The sequence below is a fragment of the Monodon monoceros genome, unplaced genomic scaffold (genome assembly GCF_005190385.1).
Source record: "Monodon monoceros isolate NGI ecotype Baffin Bay Population unplaced genomic scaffold, NGI_Narwhal_1 Super_Scaffold_12, whole genome shotgun sequence".
Taxonomy (NCBI): Eukaryota; Metazoa; Chordata; class Mammalia; order Artiodactyla; family Monodontidae; genus Monodon; species Monodon monoceros.
The window spans coordinates 48,066,722-48,085,934 of NW_021703768.1; the positions used below are offsets into that span (position 1 = coordinate 48,066,722).

At 37.3% G+C, this 19,213-nt stretch overlaps 1 protein-coding gene across 3 annotated transcripts in view; it reads right to left on the minus strand.

Moving 5' to 3' along the window:
- Positions 1-621: 621 nt before the first annotated feature.
- Positions 622-19,213, minus strand: part of ELOVL7 (ELOVL fatty acid elongase 7) — a 71,634-nt gene continuing 53,042 nt past the window's right edge. For 2 of the 3 annotated variants that reach the window (XM_029216415.1, XM_029216416.1), the window contains 6 exons: positions 17,307-17,497; positions 13,766-13,846; positions 12,813-12,869; positions 10,449-10,554; positions 5,371-5,507; positions 622-3,338 (listed from right to left, as the gene is read on the minus strand). In XM_029216415.1, the coding sequence (XP_029072248.1) occupies positions 3,129-3,338; positions 5,371-5,507; positions 10,449-10,554; positions 12,813-12,869; positions 13,766-13,846; positions 17,307-17,497 (782 nt within the window). In that variant the 3' untranslated portion in view covers positions 622-3,128. The remainder of the gene's footprint in view (positions 3,339-5,370; positions 5,508-10,448; positions 10,555-12,812; positions 12,870-13,765; positions 13,847-17,306; positions 17,498-19,213) is intronic. The other variant, XM_029216417.1, reaches the window with a different exon arrangement.

A 19,213-nucleotide genomic window follows, 5' to 3' on the forward strand; every position in this document is an offset into this window, starting at 1 on the left:
TCTTCTTAAGGTACCACTTTAGTCATACCTCTCCTCTCCCCCAAATCCTTGAATGCTCCTATTTGCCTGGGGCATCAAGGGCGGATGCTGCAGCAGCACATCTCCAGTGTCAGAGCCCTCCTCCCTACTGGCCTCATCTCTCTGTGACACCTACAGGTGCCTCACTCAATTTGGTCTGTTGGCCATTCCCTACACTTTCCTAATGCTTTCCTTCCCCTGGGCCTTGAGTTGTTATTTCTTTTCACTTAGAACACCTTGCCCACTAACCCACTCCCCATTTTGACAACTGTACATCTTAAATACATGACCCAAATTTAAATACCTTCATGGAGCCTACCTGCTTGCTAAGTGCCACGACCTTCAATCATATGGCACCAATCATACACTTCCCTGTAACATAATCTCTGCCAGCCTGCAAGCTCCAGGAGGTCCCAACTATGCGGGAGGCATCTTTGTATTTTGTATCACTCTAATGTCTAGCACAGGGCTCCGAACATAACAAGTGTACAACAAATGTGTAAAATGACCTGGTTAAATGAATATTCATATTAAAAACCATCCATCCATGCAAACACATGCAGTTAGATTCCAAAATGAAAGACACACACATGTGCATGTGATACCACAAATTTATTATAATACACACACCAAAAACCAAACCCAAACTTTGACAGTATCCACAGAGTTTTCCACAGTCGTTAAAAGTAGTTAACAGAGATAAGGGATAATTGAAGAAATGTAACATCATAATCTTATAATTTACATAACAATTTAGTCTGCTCAGTTAAGAATTCTACTCAGTTAAGACTGTAAAATGGCAATGTCCCACAGATATTTAAAATTTTACATTTGCATTTATTTGTAATATAGATATAGGTTCTAAAGGATTCATAGAGCTTTATGTCATAAGCCAGATTTTGCAGCTGGCCTTTTGGCCTTTTTATTTGTTAGGTAAGCAAACCCAAAGGCAAGGAAGTCCTGAAAAGTGGGATGAAACTCCAGCAGAAACTCTATGTGACCCACAGAGCTGTTTAATAAAACAATGCCCATCCAATCCTACATCCAGTGATACCCATTCTAATTTGCTGCTGTTCATACGGAGGTTACCTCTGCCAGCTGTGATTTCTTTTCATGTAACATTCTAGCTCTCCATTCCTATTCATATAATGTAGAATGTGATTCTGTCACATGTTGCTGTTAGTTCACAGGCACAGCAAACATTTTAAAGACTACACGGAGACAAGGAGGGGTTGTACAGAGCAGGGCAGAAAGTATGCAAGAGAAGAAACAAACTCTCCTGTTTTCTCTTCTTTTATTTTTGCTTCCTTTTGGTCTTTACCCTACTGGGGTCTATGGGAATTGTGTGTATGTGTAACAGCATCTACCGTACCTCCTCCTTTTAGCACTGGTTGGATTTGAAGAGAAAAACAGGAAAACACTTAAGGAACCCTGAGACTCTCACAGAGAAATAAATTAGAGCTGCTGTTTCTTTTAGCTTTGCTCTCCTGTTCTTTACTATTTATTAAAAAAAATGAAATCTCCCCTTTTATCAACCCTCAAATTCTCATATTGTAGCGAGTGAAGTCACTAAAGGCAAATAACCTTACTAATTTGCTGAGTGTGAAGAGAAAAGGCCATGGTACAGATTAATGGATTAGGAGGGAGACACCTAACTCCAGGAGTTTACAGTTGGTAAAACCTCAGGCTTTGTTGTACAATAAGTATCACTGTGTGTTACACAATTACTGGGGTACTAATTGCTTACAGTCATACAAGCATAAGCAATCCTTCAAAATCAAGTAAAATAGAACAAGAAAAAAAAACACTGTGGAAAAATTCAGAAATGTCCAAATATTGCTGTTTCTTGGGCAAAACTCTACTGATCAGTAATTGGGTTCTCCAACAAGAAAATATGACTGTTAGAAAGTAGCAATTTTAAAGAAATGAGAGCTATGCAAAATGAATTTCAGTCCCTCATTATATAGTTTATAAGTTTGAAAAAAAGAATTCCAGGCTGTTAATTAATTCATAATTCTGGAAAATATTTTTCCAAGCAGTGAATCTATAACAATAACTATTATACAGTCTCTCTCTTGCTCTCTCTCATTATGAGAGAGACCCTTATCACCAAATCTTCCCTGGATAATCTCTGTGCCACCATTTGCTTCCAGTTGCTTCACAAGCCACCCTTAACCCATCCCTGGGTGGTCTAAAATCATTTAGTGTGTGCCAGTGACATGAACATTTACACATCTAACCAATATATATTTAACCAAGATAATCCTTTAAACCATGATATGAGAAAGTGACATTACAACACCACAGACAACGATTTTTTCCATTGATAAATTCACCTCTTTCCCGAAATATACAAAGTTCATTGCAAAACGGTGATAGCAAAGTGTTCGTTAAGCCATCAGAACAAATCACCTTGTTTTCAAAATAATAACTTAACCTTAGTTTCAAGTGCATCAATGTATTACCCTAAAGGATTGTCACTTTTATACAGTTTACACAACAAAAGCGTTGTGAGGAAGTCTTACAAGCAAAACTGGTGCCGGCTACTCGAAAGATCCATTAAAAATTACCATTAGCGATTTTAAATGATAACTGATCAAAAATACACTTAACATTCACCCTATTAGCTCTTTAGAATGCGAATTTAAGTTTAGAGTAAATACAGTGTCTTCTGAATATAGTCAACAAGCAACAAAGCCAGAGCCCACAGTTAAAGGTTTCCAGACCCGGCAGAAGGAATCTACTGTACGGCATGGATCTCTGTCCGTGCTCAAAATATCTAACGATATTTTTCATCTATACTGGACTTCTTTGAAGAGTACTCTACTGTTTCACATCCTTCTTTCAACCTAACAAAATGTGTTAAATAAAACCTTTAGATTAGGTTTAAAAGCAGCTGAAAAACTGGCTGCTTTAGGCTCTAATTATCAGAAGACTGGTATCTGGGAGCTTTGGGCTCTCAAATATCAGAAACCCCAATAACTTATCATAAAAATACAAGCTCTTGGTTTTGAAAAATATACAAAATGCACTGCACATGGAAATATCTCTTGATTGTCAAGGAAGACACGATATCAGTCTTATTCATAGATTTATGCTGTGCTTGAATTTCAGTGATCTTTGTTTTTGCAGATTCCATTTTTCACTGTTTTGGGCAGCCTCTGACCTTTGGTGTAAGCACGGTACCAAAAATGGAGAAAGAGCAGCAGAAAGATGCACCCGTAACTCATAATGATGTACAGAAAGACTGGAAACTGGTACTTGCAATCCTCCATGAAAAAGAACTGGCCTATGTGTATAGTGACAATAACGAACTGGACCTAACAGACGGAAGAATGAAAAGTATTGTTTAGCTACGAAGAGTCACAATGGAGCAATTATTTAATGCATTCTTTGTCTGCTTATGTTTAAACACTCTCCAACCACATCCAGGCTACTGTTGGACAGGGAATTTTATCTTTCAATCTAGCCTCTATGGGAATGACAGTGGGTGGAACAATGTCAAAATGCAGATGGGAATTTGCAACTACTATTCAGTCCTGCCAAAGTGCACAGCTCCAGGGGGAGCTATGTAAATGTCCCCGGAGCAGGGCAGTGCAGCAGCCCTTTCACACTCAGAGAACCATCAGTCTCTGGCTTGAGTCCTTGACCTATGAAATGCATACAGGACCACTACCTTATGGCCTAATTTTCTAGGGCAGTTTGATTTCAAACATTCTGTCCTGTTGGTAGACTGGATATTTCCGTTGGTGGGGAGGGGAACAAAAACATTCTAATTAGAGCCCCGCTTATTTTGTAGGAGCCAAAGCATCGCTAAGTCCTCATATCTGCCACCGGTCCTCCACCGTCATAGATAAAAAATACATCCTATCTGCCAACTGCAGCAGAGAATCTGCAAGGAGTGAGAGAGCATTGGTGACCCTCCTAGCGATGCCCAAGGGCTCTGTGTTCTAGAACGTTCTACACAGTCTTAAAAGGGACATGTTTTGGGCTAACATCCAGATTTTTTGGATATATTTTTTCTCATGATTAAAAGGCAACATGCGTTCTGTGGAAATTTTGGAAAATAAAAATCTATACATAAAAATAAATAATCATTACCCACAATCTATCCTGTTAAAACCAGAGTTAAGATTTTCACATTGTTCCTGTTATAATCATCAGCTTTCCTTGCATTCTCTTTTTTTTTTTTTTCGGTACGCGGACCTCTCACTGCTGTGGCCTCTCCCGTTGCGGAGCACAGGCTCCGGACGCGCAGGCTCAGCGGCCATGGCTCACGGGCCCAGCCGCTCCGCGGCATGTGGGATCTTCCCGGACCGGGGCAGGAACCCGTGTCCCCTGCATCGGCAGGCGGACTCTCAACCACTGCGCCACCAGGGAAGCCCTCCTTGCATTATCTTAAGGAACTTTTAGAACATTCTTGTGCAGTAGATACAATTATTCCTCTCATTTTGCAGACGAGAAAATGAAACCTTAGAAAGCGTAAGCAGCATCCTCAACATTCTATGCAGGTGTGTTTGTCAATATTATCAACATATTTGAAAAAATAATGAACAACATGTATTCTTTTTGCTATATAAGTATTTTTCCACATTATTAAAAAGTTTCTACAACATTTAAGAGTATGTTAAGTGAAAAAAAAGCCTGATACAAAATTCTATATGCAGTATAGATGTTCTAATTTCTCTGCAATGAGGACATATTACTTTACAATCATAAAAATTGCTTAAAAAGAAAGGACTTGTGAATAATTTTCATGACTTTGTAATATTCCCAAGCAGGAATTAAAATAATTTACTTCATTTCCTTATGGTTGGTAATTTAGGGTGTTGTCACTTTTGTCAATATGTATATTACACCACCATTCTACACCTTTAATTCCCACAGTACTTTTACTAGTTGGAGGAAAAATAGACTTATAAATGTTAGGACTAGATAGGCAGGCACACAGGAAGGCTCATAATCCTCTCAAAGTTACATTCCCTCAAGGTCATTTAGACCTAGAATATGGAATGTCTAACTTCTAATTTAATATTATGTATAATGAGGTTCACATAATTTTGAACATAAATATTTTTATTTTATATAAATGCATAAAATAGTATAAAGATACACACGCTAGTTTAGTTGTCTGAGCCTCTTGGCTACCAAATAGGCTTTGCTTTCAATAAAGTTCCTGACAAAAGTTCACATAACAAAGAAAGGACAATGATGGGATGCCATAAGAGGCCAGACAATTTATATCCCTGTGTTTTATAAACTTTGCTCTTTAGTTAGTATCCTCATTTACAAGGAAGACAAGGGACTCCAGTTTAGCTTCGTATCTGGTTTTAAAGAAAATTAATTACTCACAAGCTGTAATGATGTCAAATACTTTTTCCACCACAAATACTTCTGGTAGGCTGGTCCCAATGCACACAGTCCATAGTAGGAATACATGACTACATGTACAGCTGTATTTAGAAAGGCATGGAATGTTCCCAAACCACCTGGAAAAAAATATTGTAAAATAGGGGCACTGTTCTTTAAAATGAGACATATTTTTCTCTGAACGGAAATTTTAATATAATTATTTCTTTAATTTTAGTAGGAAGAAAAATATATATGAAATATCACTATTGTTAAATAGCTATAAAATTAGAGGGAGCTGGATAATACATCCAGTTAGTAAAACTAAAATACAAATCTTGTAGAATAAATTAGCATGACTTTATTCTGTGATATCTTAACCTGAAAATAGTCTTATGATTTGGGTTTACTTTAACAAACTAAGTTGACTTCCTTTTAAATATAATATATTGCTAAGTAATAGTAATCAAATTCATTTTTAGTGAGAATTAACATATATAAAGCACACAAAGTACACCAATCTTAAGTGTACAACTTGATGATTTTTTTTTAACTTGACGATTTTTTACACGTGTATACACCTATGTTACCACCACCAAATTCAAGATATAGAACATTGCTGATGCCACATAAAGTTCCCATGTGCCCCTTCCAAGAACATACTCCTCCTAATGTAACTTTTATTCTGACTTCCATCATCAACTATTAGTTTTGCCTGTTACAAAACTTCATATAAATAGAATTACACAGGATGTATTCTTTGTGGCTACCTTCTTTCAATCAACATACTGTTTTTAAGATTCAACCATGTGATTGCCTTTTTATTGCTGTGTAGTATTACGTGATATAAATGCATCACAATGTATCTATCCTCCCATTTAAAAGACATTTGAGTTGTCTTCAATTTGGGTTATTATGAATAAAGCCACTAAGAATATTATTTTACATAACATTGTGTGGAATCAAATTAACTTTTTCCATTCTCAATAGTTTTCCATAAATACTTTTAGTGCCACAATTTTTTTTTTTTTTTTTTGCCGCACTGCATGGCATGCGGAACTTCCCTGACCAAGGATCAAACCTGTTCCCCTGCAGTATGCAGTGGAAGCATGGAGTCTTAACCACTGAACCACCAGGGAAGTCCAAGTGCCACAAAATTTTGGCAGTAAAACCACTGGCTTTCATTACCAAGCTGTGCTAAGTTTGCTTTAATCAATCATTGTTTTTCCAAAATAAACATTTATTAATTGTTAAATCATCTTTCCTTACTGCTTCTATTTGACTATTATCAATTGTGCCTTCCTATCCTGGTTTTCCTCTTCTAATCTCACCATATCTCCCACTGATCACTTTCAATTTAGAATAGAAGAAAAGGACCCTGGGGGGAATATAAGCAAAAATTGTTACAATTGTCTTTATTTGGATCAGTAGTACAGTGGAAGGGGTAACAGAGTGTTCAGTTGATGGTAGGGAAAAAAACCAAAACTCTTCCCTAGTGTCTCTTTCCTAAGATGCACAATCTTGAAGAATCTTCATTCTTTATGCACAGCCTGATTCAGCTTAGTAATACTGACCTAGAATTTAAATTTTTCTCCAAAATATGCTATTTTATTTATTCTAATATTCTTTAATTTCAGAAATTAAGCAAAACCTCACAGATTTGCCTATGTTAGAGGAAGGACTGAATCCATGAACACTATGAGTTATAGAAAGTTTAAAGCAAAATACAAATTTATTACTTCAACCACAATCTTCTAAGGAGAAATGTCATAAAAATTGTTTCATGGAAGAAATAATTATTTTTTAAAAAAATCATTCATAATTGCAGCAGTGCTAGATTCTTCTAAATACTTCTAAATACTACCACTGCCAAAGTACACCCTTAAAATACCTGTTTTAAATAATTACTTTTAAGTAGTTTAAATATTCCCCTAAAGTCTCTTTTATGCTATACTGTGCTTCATAAACTTTCCTAAGTAAATCAAATTTCAGCTAATCCTGTAATTATCACAAATTTCAAGTCAGAAGAAACTGAATTAATGAAGCTTATTAACAACCTCCCAGCTTTTATTATTTACATTTGGATTAGTCTTAATTCCCAAAAGAAACTTGAATAAATAAATTAGTATGGTATGAAAACACCTTTTCTAGGCTAATTTAAAAATAGAATAGATTAGGAGTCAAGCTGCTTAACATGGGGACAAGCCAAATACCTCTCAAGTCCATTTGTCTCACAATTACATATACACAGGAAATCTATTTCATGCTTGATAATGAACTACATTCGACTGAGCCTTTCTCACTAAGACACCTCTCCCAGTTTTTGGTAGAAGAGTTCTATTTTCCACTCAGAAACTTTCACCATTTAAATGTCCTAAAATGAGGCTCCTACGGACAGGAATTTAACAAAGCACTAGTGTAGCTAAGAGTGTTCAGTAAGGGTTACTGATCAAAATAAGCTATCAAATCAAATTAACTTGCTTATTTTCTCTAGTAATGATGATTTTCTGATAAGTTATTTTAATGTTTGTTCACAGAACAATCACATTTTAATTAGTAATGCTTTTCATATCTTCTTTGGAAGGCTTTTCTAATAAAGTATTTTCTAAGCTTGTTTTCTTCTTCATAAGAGTTCTGAAAAGCAAACATCTCAGGATGAATTATAATTAGTACCATCACATTTTACTCCTTTGGTTTGGAAAAAAAATAAAGGAACCACCTGGGTAATTATCACAACTCTCCATATCTCTGGGAAGGAGTATATACATAATTAATATAAAAACCTGCCTCAGAAATATTTTCATCACGTTCAAAAGAAAAGGTGGATTGCTATTATCCCAGGGAGGAGTACAACAGGCAAACAGGAAATTAAGTACTAGATAGATATCAGCTGTGCTCAAGTTTTTGAAAGGACAGTTTAAACTGGACAGTTTTATTCTAGGAATGAAAGCCAATGCCACACCACACTTCTGGGAATACCTCAGCTCTTGTTGCTGTGCTTGTCACTGAATAGATACCAGGTGTGCTGTACAAGGGTTTACTAGGTTCCACACATGAGAATGAGCAGAAGTGCCAACTCATGGAACATATGAGAGAGAAGAAAACATTATTTTCTACCACTTACATTTTGTAAAGCCGACGGGGAATTGAGGTGTGGACAATGAATCCACTATGAAGTGCTTAATGTACATGGTAACATTGAAAAATTGAGGAATATTATACGTTTAAATGTTCATTATTGAAAGCATTGCTTGTTTTTTAAATGGAAACCAGACTATCAATGGACTCAAAGAGAGAAACTAGAAAAATGCTCAACTCTATTCTTCAAATAAAATTTATTTTTTCCCATTATAGAACCAACAGATATTCAAACTAGAAAAATTAGAAAATGCAGAGATGGATAAAGAAGGAGAGGGAGACCACTTTTGTGTCGATTTCTCTAAATCACTGTTTTTGGGGTATTGTCTTCCTATACATTTTTAATCTATATTTATTTTTCAGTGTTGTAATAGAATAATCTGGTCTCAGGGAAGAAATCTGAATAAGTAAGTTCTAAGGGTGTGAAAACACCTTGTCTAGCATACTTTAAAAACAGAATAGTAAGAATAGCCATCTATTTCTGATAATTTAGGAGCCAAGCTTCTTAACAAAAGTTTGAGCTAAATGTCTTTCAATATGATTTGCATTTCACAATTATAAACACAAGACATCATAACCATTCTATTACTGGATGTTTAGGTATTTTCTAATTTTCACCAAAAAAAATAGTGTTAAGAAATACCACTGTAGAAAGAACTGAGAGGCACAATATACACGTGAGAGAAAATAAAAACACAGAAAGCAAAGAAAAATAATGGAGATTAAATAATATAACTACCTTCAATTTGTAAAATGGACACAGATGAGACTATCTTGTTATAATGTGAGTTAAATTTTTAAATTAACACATATACATTATAAGAAAAACAACTACATTTCCTTTAAAAAAAATCCTCAACAGATAAATGCCAATTTGGGGCAAGGAGCTACTTTACATGCTGGAAAATCTGATGCCCTTAGGCCAAGGTAGGGACAGCCCTTCCAGCTCCCCTAGGTTCTGCCATCTTCTTCTAGCCACTAGCTTATCCATGTCCCCTCATGCTCTGAGACATGCAGAATTTTTCCCCATGCCTAGAGAGTCTAAAACTCAAACAAGAGTTCCTCAATTGTGATTTCTCTTTCCTTTCAGTCTTACCAAGTCAGAAAACCCAATAGAGGTGAGCTCTTCACAGAAATGTTAAAGCTTTGTCTAGTATGGGCTGCAGGCTTACATGAAGACTTCTTAAATTGAAAAAACTAGCATACATAAATCCCCCAAACAACTTCTGCTAGTAAGACTATATCCTTCAGGATATCACTTATTTAAAAATTTGATAGGTAAAATTAGTTACCTTTCTGTTTTCTCATATTCTAGATGTTCAGAAGCATAAAATCAAAACCAACTAAAGAACCTGTTTGCCAAGCTTTTGAGTTAAATTATTTTTGACCTAAAAAACAATATCAAAACATCCTTTACTATGGTAGGATGTTTAGGGAAGGTGGGAAACTGCAATTCGACACATCTTTACAGAGTTATTAGGGATTGGGATGTGTATCAGTTTTCGGAAATTTGAAAGCAAAGAAGACATGGAACTTGAGATAAACATTCTAACTTCCTGGAAACACAAGGAATAAGTTATCTAACTATATTCCTATAAAACCAAGGATTTTGCCATTTTATTTGTTTGTTAATTATTTATTTAAAAATAGTTATAGAACTATATAGGACAAGAATAAAATCCAAACAAAACAACTAAAGGATATGTGTAGAAGACTATACCCAAAGGTCTTACATATTAAAGAGTATTGGGGGGTGGAGGGGAGATCTAGTTAGGAGTCCTATGTTTATGTTTCAGATAATTAATGAAAGTCAGAAGTTTGATCAAAGTGATTCTTTGATGTTCTGAGATTCTTTTAAATCACATTTAAGGACAGAATTTATGCTTATAGCATACAGAAACGTAATCAATTGTAACACATGATCCCAACTCTCCCTTGGCTACCTGCGGCAAATTTGACTCCAAACCACCAGGTCCATGGCATGATGGTATGATGGAAGACATGCAGGAAAGTCACTTGACTATTTTTCTTACGCAGAACAAAAAAGATCTGAAATAATTTAAAGACAATCAAGTTCATATAAAATCATGCAATAATTTATCTAGTGTTACAAAACTATTGGCAAAGTGCAAACTATTCCACGTTGTAATGTGCTTTGAAAGAGTTGCCTTACAGAATGCCTGTAGAAGCAGCTGGTTCTCCAAGAGGCAGCTCAAAAGCTAATAAGTATGAGAGAACTTGGGTACGATGCCTAGTCATGCAAGAATCAATAGAAAGGTGAAAAGATATTGAATGAAGATTTAAAAATCAAAGATATAAAGTGAAGAATATGACCAAAAATTACTGAAAAAATGTTACTGGTTTAAAAAAAAAAACCCACGTGGATTTTGAAATATATGGGGAAGCAGAGACTTTTAAGTCCTAGGACTGAATTTCTACACTGCTCCCTAACTAACACATCCTACCAAGTTAGATAAGGGATTAAGCAAACTAAAAGAGGACTTGTAGCAAATCTGAAGTTAGCAAATTATTATTAAAGAAAGAGGAAGAGGGAAATACTTGAAGAGTTAATTGGGGAAGTAGGGTGGAAAAGAAAGCGAAGCAGCTTAGGAAAAATGAGAAGGGCAACAGAGGCAGCATCCAGATTGAATGTATCCAGTGGTTTACAGAAACGACAAACAAAGAGGTAGAAGAGGAAGGCTTTGTGGAGGGGGGGGTTCAAAAACATATTCAAAAGCAGAATTAAATGTTCAAAAATATTCAAAATGCAGAAGACCAGTGATGAGTTAGACTTCTAAGTACAGGACTAAACAGAGTAGCAGAAACAAAAGCGTTCCTAAGAGTAGTTGAGAAATGTGGTTCAGGGAAGAACACAGAGCAGCAAGTTTCCTTATGGAAGCTGAAGCTGAGAACATGCAAAGCAGGAACAATGAAGTCAAAATGCTTTTGCTTATGCACGTAGAGGAAGGCAACACGGTGCAACAGAAAAAGCCATAAACCAGCAATCTGGGGTCCTAGGTCCTAGTCAGTAGTGGTGTTCCTCTGGACAAGTCTTGTAACTTTCTGGCTTCCATTTCTCTTCAGATTTAGTGCTCCAGGCTAGGTCAGTGGTTCTCAACCCTGTCTGCATATTACAGTGACCAGGAAGGTCTGTTTTTTGTTTTTAAATAACCATGCCTGGTCTCTAACTCCAGACCATCTGATACCAAATATCTGGGGGCAGGGCCCAGGTTTTTGTTTTCTAACGCAGTTAGGTCTCCAGCACCACAGCGGTTGAGAACCACTGGACTACAGCAGGGGTTCTTGAAGTGTGGACCCTGGACCAACAGCAATAACAGCACTTGAGACCTTGAGAAATGCCAGTTCTTGAGCCCCATTGAACACGTACTGAATCAGAAATTCTGCGGGTGGGATCCAAGCACACGTGTTTTTAATGAGTCCTCCAGGTGATTCTAATGCATGCTAACGTTTGAGAACCACTGGATTCTACACTCACTAAATTCTCCTTTCTAATTCTAACATTACGTGTAGCCAGCTGAGAAGGTAAAGCATACTGAAATTTGCTACCAGAAGTGTAGTGGTATATATTCTGAAGAGAGAAAACACGTGTCAGTCTTAGGCCCCGAACTGATTCCAGATAAATGAGATCCACATGCCACAAAAACAAAATAAATAGCCAGCTTTCCTTTGTTTCTGGAAATAAAGGCGCATGGCTTTCTCCTCTCATCATGGATCCTAATCCATGGTACTTGCTTCTCCCAGGCCTAGCCACTCAAAGTCAGAGTTGATACTCAGGAAGGGAGAAGACCAGTAAACATGGACTTCAGAAAGGCAGATGGAAATAGTTTTGATGTTACCAAAATTACTGATATTCCAGGGATAAGCTAACATTCTAGTGTAAGTTTATGAATTTTGAAGCATTTATCTTCTTAAAGGAGTATGGATGACACAGTGCTTTGTTATAAAGAACCAAAGGCAACATATTCTCTGCTCTTTGCTTCTTGAACTTACTTCACAAAACAGCTGTCATCCATCTATATAGAGACATAGCTTTGTAGTATATGTGTTAGTTACATTCTTATCTTAACCAGGTGGTTGATATAGAAGAAAATCTTTTGGCATTTGCAAAAGACTGAAAAATAAGTTTATCCTATTCTCTAAAATAACTGATAATAAAAAGTAAAAGATAATATGAGGTCTGCCTGAGGAACAGAGATAACCAAAGTTATAAGACAACTGTACACTCACAGTTTATTGCTTTCATTGAAACATCAAACATTTACCAAATGTGGTGATTATATACTCACAGTATCTAAGAGCTCAATAAATTTGGAGAAGTAATAAAGCCAGCAGGTGCGTGCCATCTGCAGAAACACACATAGATATGAATTTATTTATTTATTTTTACATGGAAGAAAATTTTATTTTTTCTAATTTTGGCAAAATTCACATTACATAAAATTTACGATCTTAACCATTTTAGAGTGTACAGTTTGGTAGCATTAAGTACATTCACATTCTTGTGCAACCATCACCACCGTCTATCCACAGAACTCTTTTCCTCTTATAGGACTGAGACTCTGTATCCATTAAACAGTAAGTCCCCATTGGTGAATCCAGCCCCTGACAACTACCATTTTACTTCCTATTTCTGAATCTGATTACTCTGTGTACCTCGTGTAACAGAATCATACAGTATTTGTTTGCCCCTTCGTACCTAGATTATTTCACTTAGCATAATGTCCTCAAGGCTCAACCACATTGTAGCAGTTGTCAGAATTTCCTTCCTTGTTAAGGCTGAAAAATATTCCATTGTATGTATATACCACTATTTGTTTATCCATTCATCCACTGATGGACACGTGGGTTGCTTCCATCTTTTGGCTAATGTGAAGAATGCTATGAACACTGGCGTACAAATATCTCTTTGCATCCCATCTTTCAATTCTTCTAGGTATATACCCAGAAGTAGAATTGTTGGATCATATGGTAATTCTGTTTTTTGAAGAACCAGACATAAATTTACTTTTAAATCCAAGAAATTCACAAAGAAAAGCACCAGTTTTCATTTTACAGAAAATTACACACCTGAATTTCTTCGATTTTTTTTTCTTGTAATTTTTAGCTTTTTCTCTCAACACATATATTCTGATAATTGAGTCACTTACTCATTCTGATTTCACATTCAGTGTTTACAAATAGAGTCCAAAAAGTTTTAACGTTGATTTTGTGTTACAAGTTTTTCCAAAAAGAAACTTACCCTCAATGCTGTAGGCGAGCGTGAATAGTCAACAATTTCACATCGAAAGGAATAACCTGTACCCCAGCCAGACATCACAAACTGCAAGAGAGCACATGCATATTAAAGAAGGAAATATTTGCTCAATGGCTACCATGAAGGTAGTTTTGAGTATGTCTCTTCATTACATTCTCAGCTGAGTCAGCAGTCAGTGCAGAAGGAAAGGCGGGCTAGAAAAATCACAAACCAGGAACTCGCTTGATATCAAAGCATCAAGAGTTTTCAAACCGATTCACTTTGTCATAAAGCAGAAACTAACACACCATTGTAAAGCAATTATACTCCAATAAAGATGTTAAAAAAAGAGTTTGCAAAATTTTAAAGTCACATTTATATAAACTGTGTACTAACTAAAATACCTATTTCTTGGAATGATTATTCTAATATAGTGGAGAACAAAATACTAAGAATGTTTTGTTTGAACAGCAAATACTGGTAAGTGCTTGACCTTATGTACATCTCTATGTGCTTGTGCACATGTCTGTGTACTCTCAAAGGGGTGACTAAGTCTGAAATCAGTCTTTTCTGATAATTTCTAGCCTTTGCAATTAGTCAACAAATAAATGAGCAAAGCAGCTTTCTCAATGTACTCATCCGATGGCTGCATCAACTGGGTTTTTCCTATCTCGGCTAGTGGATGTAACGTGAAGTGATAGTCCATAGCTTTTAAATCAAGATCGACCAAATACAAGACTCGCGTATTAATTTTGCTTTGGATTCACATGACAAGTAAGAGATGAAAATACTAACAAGAAAGTGCAGTCTGGCAAGCCTTAATTCCAACACACCCACGAAGTGACCTTAGGCTAGTGGTGAGAAGAAAAAGCCTATTGTTGATAAATCTGGACCTTAACTCAAAGATTACATTGACGTTCTTTCAGTCTGACGGTGGGAAGGTCTCCTTTTAAAACAGTACCTGAAAATGAAAAACTAAGGGTTCTAATTTAAAATTAACATTTATATTAAATGGCTGGCTTAATTTAGTGTTCTGACAATATGACCAGTTCTTCTCTGGAGTCCTATTCTCACGAATGCCAACATCTTCCCTAGGATGTCTTCTTTCTCAGCATAAGGATTATATCATTTTCTATTACATTACAAGTTTGCACTTTTAATTACTGTTAAAGCTGAAATGACAACTTTACAGTAAATTAACTTCTAAAGGCAAAAGTTTATGAGGCATAATCAGAATGACATTTTAATGGTAAAAAGAAAAGAAATGAAGGAGAAAGAAAAACTACTTACACTGTGGTATTTAAAAACACTATCCTTTTTGATTGATACTAGCTCCTAGCTTGATTTGTAATATAAATTAATCACACTATTAACTTGGTAAATTATGAATCTTGAGAATTAAGATTCAGAAAAGTATAAGACATATATCATGGGTGAGAAAAGTATCTTACAAAAACAAGTCAATGAATTTTCTCAAAGGAACAAGGGAATGTGGTACAGAACTAGTTAAATCTGTTTTACAAAATCCTGATCTGTCAGTGAGCATCTTCCTATTCTTTTGCACTTGGACTCACTTCTGACTGATGCAAGTAACACTCTAAGTCCATCCACTCAGATGGGGATGACTGATTCCCCATGCTACCCTATGCCAAACAAGTGCTGCACCAAATAGGAGAAGATGTGGGATGTAGCCTTCTTCAGGGTCTTCACTGGTCTCTCTTTATTTCTTGACTGGTGCCAAGTGACTAGCACACTCAAACCATCACTATAAAATGAGGCATGTGGGTTCCTTTAGTCTGATGTACTTCCTCTCACCTTATTCATATTTGCCCTAACATCCCTAGTAGAGAGGTTCACTCTGTAGAGCAAATGTAATTGTGCCCCACCCAATAAACCATGCGTTTGAATGTGTCCTGGAGGTGATGTGCTGCTCAGCTGTCAAAAGTCTTTGTTTAAATACAAAGTAGAACTTAATGCTTTCCTGATATTAAGTTTAAGAACATTCCAAAAGCCTGCAGAGCTTTTGACATATATGTCTATATTTTAGGCTTTCACAAAGGAAGAGTAATAATTTATATTTGGCAGGTAAAAATCCCCAAAACTGCATATAAGTTACTCTAGTATTACTGGTTAATGGGAGATAGAAACTCTCAGATTCAGATATTCTCAAACCTTTTATGTTGTAATTGCTAAAACAGAAACCAAAACTTACTGGTTATAACTGGATTCCTTGCAGAGAAATATATTTGGGGACATCACATTCAATGGTACAACCAGACACAGAGCATAAAGGGATCTGAGAGACAAGGTCAATCCTGACTCTATAAAATGAGAGAAGTGAGGCCCAGAGTATTTAAATGACTAGTTCAAAATCAGGTAGCTAGTTAGGAGCGCAACTGGGACAAACTAGTCCCTGGTCTCCTGGCTTCCAGGTCTGTTCTTAGCACTGTCCTATAGTAGGCAATATCCTATCTCTGATAACTTGCCCAAAGCATGTATTTTTTCTGCTCCCTAGCTCTATTCTATTACTCCTTCCCTTTCAGTTGCTTATGCTCCAGAAAGGAGAGTAAGGTGACCTGTGAGTTAATTTTGGAAATAAAGTAGAAGGCAGCAAAGGAAGTCCAGACTTCAGGAAGGCCATGAGAAATGAGGCCAGAGCAGATTTAAGGTGATCTGATCAGGTGGATCCGTGGCAGGAATCAGGTTGGAAGGATGCATGTGCAGAGGCCATGGTGTCTAGAGAGGCTGGAGAGGTCATGCGAGGCCCTCCTGGGACCCAGCTGTGAGGAAGCATAGGCTATGCTGCAGAGGAAGTAAGTAAGGAGAATAGGATGAGGAAGCCAGCCAGCATTGGAAGAGAAGGAAGAAATCCCAGAAAAGCAGGTAAGGGAGGATGGCTGAGACTTGTAATCAGCAGAGGGGAGAGAGAGCATACATGAGTCTGCTTTTGGGTCCTAGAAGTTCTCCACCTCTCTTATTGACAGTTAAGGGACAGCTTCCCTCACCTACTGCTTTGTATGAGTCTAAGTTCTTTGTCCCCAACAAAGCCCAGCTAAATCAAACCAAACAGTCTACCACCTAACAGGTCATCAGGGCATGCAGAACCCAAAGCTGCTACCATGATGATGTCAACTCATTAGAGTCAGGATGAGCTCTGATGTCAGACCGACCTGGATTCAAATATCAGTCCTCCACTTACCACCTACAGTACTTTGAGTAAGTTATCTAATTTCTCCAACTCTGAGTTTCCTTAAAATTTAACATTTATGGACTCATTCAATCATCTTTTATGGCTAACTGCGTGCAAGTCCCTGGACTTAATTTTTCTCACCACCTGTGAGGCAGACTATGCTGAGATCCTCTAAGGAGTTCAATATCTGGTCTATATATAACAATTTTTTGACAAACATCTACTCTAGTGAGCTAAGTTTCTGAAATTTCTTAAATCTTGGAGAGTTACCCTTACAGTCATAACAAGAAACATCATGACAGACAGACATAAAGACTCAGGCAAAATTCTCCCGTTAGGAATACTGAAGACACTTGCCTCATAACACATATACACAGAAAAGAGTACTATGAAAAAATTGTACGTTATCATCGCTTTCTTGAGTTCAAAGGGCTTTCGATTCTCCATGAGCTTTGGTCCCAGGGATGTGACAAAATAGACATAGAGTCCCAGGATGACAGTTTGTGGCAGAGGTGAGGACATGAGGAGCCAGTCTTCAACTCTTGGATCTAAGAGAAAAACAAGGTGTAAGTGCACATTTAGCCAAGAGATAACTGACAGTAACCAGCATTTAAGTGAGCACCTAGATCTTAATGCTGACGGTGGACTATTTGGTCAGTGATCACTGCTATTTTTAGGATGTGCCAAGGGAAATCACCAGGGATTGTGATGGAGCTCGAAACAGTGAGGCTCAAAGGGCAAAAGGAGGTAGTGGTTACCAGAACCCAGGAGAGAGCCATATGGAGGAGCCCCTCTGGTGAGGAGCCGTGACCTTCAGTTGAGGGATTCAGCCAGCACGGCAATCCTGCAAATAAGGGGCCAGGGAAATCAATACCCCAGCCTCACCCTCCTCCCTCTCTCTCCAGTCGCCAAACTCAACCAGAAACCAGAGGGCAGGGGAGCAAGCCCATGGACGTAGTTCATCCTGGTCATTCTACCAGGGGTACACAGTTGAATCTGAAGAATAGAAGATACCCAGCAAACTTTTTTGTTTGTTTGTTTTTTGTGTGTGTGTGTGTTTTTTTTGCGATACGCGGGCCTCTCACTGTTGTGGCCTCTCCCGTTGCGGAGCACAGGCTCTGGAAGGGCAGGCTCAGCAGCCATGGCTCACGGGCCCAGCCGCTCCGCGGCATGTGGGAGCTTCCCGGACCGGGGCATGAACCCGCGTCCCCTGCATCGGCAGGCGGACTCTCAACCGCTGCGCCACCAGGGAAGCCCCCAGCAAACTTTTATCATCTGTCTATAACCACCAGTAACATGTTAGAGTTTCTCCATCCAGACATGCTTTTATATATATAAATATGTTTGGTTTTGCTTTTTCTTAACTTTCTTCTTTCCCCAAGGAAACTGGGGGAAAGTTTTCTGTATACTGTATCATACAATTGAAAGGGGATTTAGCATCATTTAAGTATCTAAAATGTGGGTTCTAGGTGTCCAAAATGTGGGCTAATCAATCTGATATTTTAAACAAAAACAAACAAAAAAGTACTAGCCTCACAACCATGTAAAAAAGAAATTCACGTGGTCCCTGCTAGTTCCAGGCCATGAGAATTAGATCAATTAAAACTTGCAACTCAAGATGAAATGTGATTAATTCTATAATCTTAAGTAGTTCGGGTATAATTTTACTAAATTGCCTCATGAAGCCAGAATATTGTAAAGGAAAATACGTATGGACAAGTTTCCAAATACATCTGACTCAAAATTGAGTCTTGACTAACCTTAGGTTGCTAAGTACCATCATTCTTGTTAATTGGGAAAAAGGGTGGGGGGAATACAGCCCTTGCCCACTGAAACTGCTAATGATGTGGCCAATTACCAAAAAAACGTTGTATATCCCTTCAAGTCTGACTTCCTACCCAATGCAAAAATTTCTTCAGTAGACTCCACACCTGATGACTCACTTGGCCTCAACTTTATTACTGGAAAGTTCACATTTGATACTCAGATATACCAGGGCATGGCTGTAGCTATTAAAGGTGATTTATTCTATACTCAAATGTGCTTCCCTCAAAAATACTGACAGATGCCCTATCTTGAAATAATACATAAGCCAAAAGTCAGCTCTAGGAGGGACCCCAAGATATTTAGGAATTTAATGTACGATAAAGAAAGCCTCATAAGCAAGCAGGAAGGGAGAGACGATTCAGTAAATAGGAAAACTGACTACCTGGGAGAAAAATGAGTTTGTGCCTTACCTTGTATCCTATCCAAGCATGTCCCAA